Source organism: Triticum aestivum, chromosome 5A (assembly GCF_018294505.1).
Source record: "Triticum aestivum cultivar Chinese Spring chromosome 5A, IWGSC CS RefSeq v2.1, whole genome shotgun sequence".
In the NCBI taxonomy this organism is placed as follows: Eukaryota; Viridiplantae; Streptophyta; class Magnoliopsida; order Poales; family Poaceae; genus Triticum; species Triticum aestivum.
This window is the reverse complement of record NC_057806.1, coordinates 613576261-613581220: the sequence shown is the minus strand read 5'-3', so window position 1 is coordinate 613581220 and position 4960 is coordinate 613576261. Positions and strand designations below refer to the sequence as shown.

Below are 4960 nucleotides of genomic sequence, written 5' to 3'. Positions count from 1 at the left end.
GCCTGTGGGTTAAGTACCGAGTATAGCTAGATGTCATCTTTTGTGAAGAGTGGTAATGCTGTGTAAGCTCCTGGGTGTTTTGAGGTACTCTAACGGTGGTGGTTGAAATATAGTATAATTTATGTGCTTTTGTCTCTTCATTTTTTTCTGGAGTAATCATGTACGATTGCTATCAGTAGTTACATTTGTGTAGATCAATATTAATTTATTTCATTTACTGCACTATATTTATAAAGAATGATTCCCAGAGTTCGTATACTCAAGGGATGTGTGCAGTCTACTAAGATAATTGAACGTATTGGCTCCACCAGCCCAAGGTAAGCTTTGATCCTAAATAAGTTGTTAACGAAGTGACAATGTTGAGCTCGCTTTGTTTGCTTCGGCAATAATCATGTCAGGTACTCCCTCCATTTCAAATTCTTGTCGCAGATATGGATGTATCTAGATGTACTTTAATTCTAGATACATCCATTTCTATGAGGAGTGAAGTATATATAAACAGGGCCACACCTCACTCACTGTGCATGATTAGGACTTGCTCTGCAGACAAAAATAGGACGAGACATGCCACGAGGAAGCTGAAGACACCGCCGATCTCGCTGAAGTTTCACGTGCACGTCCAATGACGCCACGAGCTATGTCCCACGGAGCGGACCACGCCATTGACCTCTGTCCCTCTTTTACCATTGACCCCTGCTCTTCACAACCTTGACCGGGGGTGCCTGATCAGGAAACGTCAGTCGCCGTGAGCCGCCGGCGGCGCGGCCTGTGCCATTTCTTCCCGTCGACCTCACCTGCTTCCGACGAGCAAAAAAAAGGCGCGCTACAAAAAATAAAAATCGTGTGGCCAGGCCAGGCCAGGCCAAGCCAGGACAGATAGCTCGCAGCACGTAACAAAAATCCGCAGGAGTGGCGGCACATCGGCAACGAACCCCGCCTGCACGATTCCCACGGTTAGTGGCGGCGCACGTAGCAGCAGCACGACCGTATGCCCCTGAATCACAGAATTCCCAAGTTCCTTTTTTGTTGTTTATTTTTCTGAGAGAAGTTCCTTTTTTGTTGTAGCTGAGGAAAACACCACACAATCCACAAGTTGGCAATGCCCACAACCTACACAAAGCTAGTGCGCGCCTTTTATCTTCCTCTGTTCTTCCCCGAACGCGCGAGGGAAATGTTAGATCAAATCAAATCAAATCAAATCGTGAGCGACGGCTGCTTCATTCTTTTTACGGTTTCTTTCCGCGCGGGCGACGTGGAAAGCTCACCGTCGCGATGTGATGATGATGCCCACCCGTTTATTCCCAACTCCCTTAATCTAATCGTACCACTATCCGGATCATTTCCGGTCGATCGGATGAATTATTGAGCACTGTCGCTGCCGCTGGCCTCTTCCAGCCTAGCTCAGCTCAGCTCACGTCCCGTCCAACTCACGCCACCCCACCACTGCCCGCCTTTCCCCTCCCCGCCGAAAGGAACCTTCGCCGGCCGTCCGGTCCCACCCACGGCGGCCGCGCTGACGCCGCCGGCGGCGGCGGCCGGGATCCGGGGCTGGGGATCGGCGGATCCCGCGGGGCACATACATGCTGCCCCCATGGACCAGCTCCCCGACTCCCTCCCCTCCTCCTCCACATCGCCGCAGGAGTCGCGGCGGTCGGTGAAGCGGAGGCCGCCGCCCGCGGGGTCCCCGGAGCCGTCGCCGAGGGCGGCTGCGGGCGCGGCGGAGCTGCTCCGGCGGGTGGAGGAGCTGGAGGCGGCCGCGGCGCGGCTGGCGATGGAGAAGGAGGCCGCGGAGGAGTCAGCGCTGGGCCTGCAGGGCGAGCTGGAGGCCGAGCGGGCCTCGGCCGAGACGGCGGCCAGCGAGGCCATGCTCATGATCGAGCGCCTGCAGCGGGAGAAGGCCGCGGCCCAGATGGAGGCCCGCCAGTTCCGCCGCTACGCCGAGGGCCGCGCCGACCACGAGCGCGAGGTGCAGGAGGAGCTCGCCTCGCTCTCCGACCTCGCCGCGTCCTACCACTCGCGGCTCCAGTCCCACGGGATCGACCCCGACACATTCTCCGACGAGGAGGACGAGGAGCTCTACGAGGAGCAGCGCGGGCACGCGGACCAGATCGACCTGGTCACCCCCGAGGCAGAGGGGGACGGCGCCGAATTGTTAGTCAGTGCTGGCATGGAGGTGAAAGCCATGGTTGACGACAATGATGAAGATCAACAGCAGTTCACCACCCCTGTGGAGAAAGAGTTCGAGTACACGGTGGATGTTAGGTGCGCGAGCCCGAAGATGGCGGCCGTGGCCGTGGTGGGGGAGTACGTGGGGGATGTAGCCGGCAATGCAGGGGGTTTGTATGCGAGGGTGGAGGCGCTGGAGGCGGACAGAGCAGCAATGCATAGAGAGATTGCGGCGCTGCGGGCGGAGAGAGCACAGTTGGTCATGGCAAGGGAGATGGCTCGTCGACTCTGCTGGGAAGTGGTCTCTGAGAGGAAAAGCATTGTTAACAAGGCTGTTGTCCCGGCCAAGAGATTCTCGGCATTAGGAATTTGCAAGGTATAATCGAGTTCTCATCATTGTCACTGTTGTTGGTAAGCTGGTAATCTCATTATGCATTGGTAAGCAATCATCTGTGCATTGGTAGTTTCATTGTGTATTGGTTTTGTGAGTGAGCGGTGCTGACTTTCAGCATATTGACACTAAATTAGGAGATTAGCACATTTTGTGGAACTTAATTGAATTGCATGTGATTAATGGATTTAGTTTGGGAAACTTTGGTTGTGCCTCGGTGATCAATGGATTTAGTTTGGGAAATTTTGGTTGTGCCTCGGATGAAATGCGTTGCAAATCTTGGCTGGGTGAGGGACAGAATCAGAATTTTGGCATTTGTTAAACTTTGTAAACTGAAATGAATTTTTGATTTCTTTTGAATTGAAGCATCAAGGCACCAGTTAGTACTCTGAACTATTTTTAGGGTGCTGATGATTTGCCGTTCTTTCTTTGTTAAGTTGATGCCATATGATGTGTTTATAAGCGATTTCAACATTTGCAGCTAGACTGAGTGCATGAGCTTGCTTTGGAGGTGTGATTATCAGCTTGTGTACTCTTTGCTGTTAACACAAACTTGATGTTTATTATAACTTTGAGTTGACAATTTAGTGACTGGGCTGCATATATTTATATTTGGAAATGCTCAGGATTTAGTTTGTGTCTCTTCTTAGGAGAGCATAGAAGTACTTCTCGTTTGGTGGATTCATTTCTAGTTACTTGGTACATTTGGGAGAGTGCATTAGCACTATGTGCTTAAGGTGCTAATTTAGTACACTGGAGAGTTGCACATTTGCAGAATTGCATCGCATCTGATTAATATATTTAGTGCAAGATTTTGGTGGTGGCCTAGATGAAATGGGATTTTGCAAGTATGGCTGCGTGGGAGATAGAACTAGATAAATTAAATTACTGCAAGATATTTTTTATATCATCATCGTGTGTGTTCGGTCAAAGTTAATATACCATCCCCAATATTTTTAGTACAAAATTGTTGCTTGAGATGCCTAAATGGTGTGCCGCAGCAATTATATTCTTCTCTCTTGTATGCATATAATACACTTTGTAGTAATCCAGCATGGTCATTAATAATTGAATTTTAAACGACAGTTACCTTACATGAAAATGCTTTCATTGGTTGTGATGATTATTGATAAACAAATTTGTGAAGTGAATAGAGCTCATGTACCAAAGTTATGTCAAATGCTAACAATACTTCAGCTAATAATTGTTCACAACTACAGACTGAACTCCTTTTCTTGTTATCCTTTCATCTAGACGTGATAGTAATGAGATACAATGACACTTGAAAATATATGTTGCATGATATGTCTGTTCTGTTTTTCTGTTACGTTATTTGGAGCTGAAACTTGGAAAAGGAAACCATTATATAATACAGAGTATTTGTTTATTTTTGAACTGCCTTTGCTAATTCCATCTGAATTTTCATGTCCACCCTTGAGTAGTTCGGTGTTCCATAACATTGCCACTGTTCTCATCCTTGGGAAATTAATAACTTCTGATATCTTTGCTGCAGTGGTTGCTCTCCGTAATCTTTTGGAGAAGAAGCTCTACTACCAGGTAGTCCTATACCATGGATCGTTCTGAACCTATGATTATCCTTCTTTGCGCTGATGCAACCCTAAACTGCTTCCATGACTACTCCACAGGTATACGTTTGGCTTGTCAACTACGTTCCTTGGCCTCCTGCTGCTCCTCGACAGATCCACCACGTTGAGTCCATGGCGGCGTCTGCATAGGCCACAGCAATGACCACAGCCTCCGCCATCCCATAGCCAAACACATGTAAATGCAGAACTTCAGACGATTGGTTACCACTCTGTTTTGCGCGTGCATTGCATTCTTTGATGATCTGTTTCTTTTCGTTTTGGCTGAGTACAGCGCAGTATTGGCGATGTAAGTTTTGGCTTTCAAGCTTTGAGCTTGCTGTATAGTGTGTTATTGAGACTACTAGGCTTGCATAGCTTGTAATCTGGAGCTAACTGACGTGCGGTGAGTTGTGGAGTCTCTGATGTTTCCAGTGCTGTCTCCGTCTCCTCCTCGGCAAGTAAATGCTGTGTACTTCACTCTTCAGATTTGTACTTCTTTTGATCTTGAACTAGCATCGTGACTTAATCACATAGGCCATGTGAATTATTTGCTGGTCGAGGAAGCTCTTCCTCTGAAGCGCGTTAAATCGAGCACAAAAACAAGCATTGTGCTCTCGAAAACCATCTAATTTTTCTTTAAAAAACTTATGGAAAACCATCTAATTTCTCTTTAAAAAACTTATGATGCAACGCGAGCATGATGTCGGTCATATCTAGGCTGCCTTCAGGGTTTTATACTCACTAGACAACCTGTTGCGCCCATGACACAAAAAGCAAGAGCGAGCCGAGCATTCATACTATGTAATTGAGTGATTTA

The 4960-nt window shown here is 48.1% G+C and overlaps 1 protein-coding gene across 1 annotated transcript; it reads left to right on the top strand.

The window, feature by feature from the left end:
* The first annotated feature begins 1235 nt into the window (after positions 1–1235).
* LOC123105335 (myosin-binding protein 7) lies at positions 1236–4620 on the top strand. The gene is made up of 3 exons (XM_044527392.1): positions 1236–2542; positions 4071–4114; positions 4204–4620. The coding sequence occupies exons 1-3, from the start codon at positions 1592–1594 to the stop codon at positions 4304–4306; spliced, it is 1098 nt and encodes a 365-aa protein (XP_044383327.1). The 5' UTR covers positions 1236–1591; the 3' UTR covers positions 4307–4620.
* Positions 4621–4960: the final 340 nt, after the last annotated feature.

Bases quoted from the DNA above. Each gene is read 5' to 3' on its own strand.
- LOC123105335 (XM_044527392.1), top strand. From the start codon at position 1,592: ATGGACCAGCTCCCCGACTCCCTCCCCTCCTCCTCCACATCGCCGCAG. The intron at 2,543-4,070 runs GTATAATCGAGT...TCTTTGCTGCAG, and splicing joins CGGCATTAGGAATTTGCAAG to TGGTTGCTCTCCGTAATCTT. The intron at 4,115-4,203 runs GTAGTCCTATAC...ACTACTCCACAG, and splicing joins AGAAGAAGCTCTACTACCAG to GTATACGTTTGGCTTGTCAA.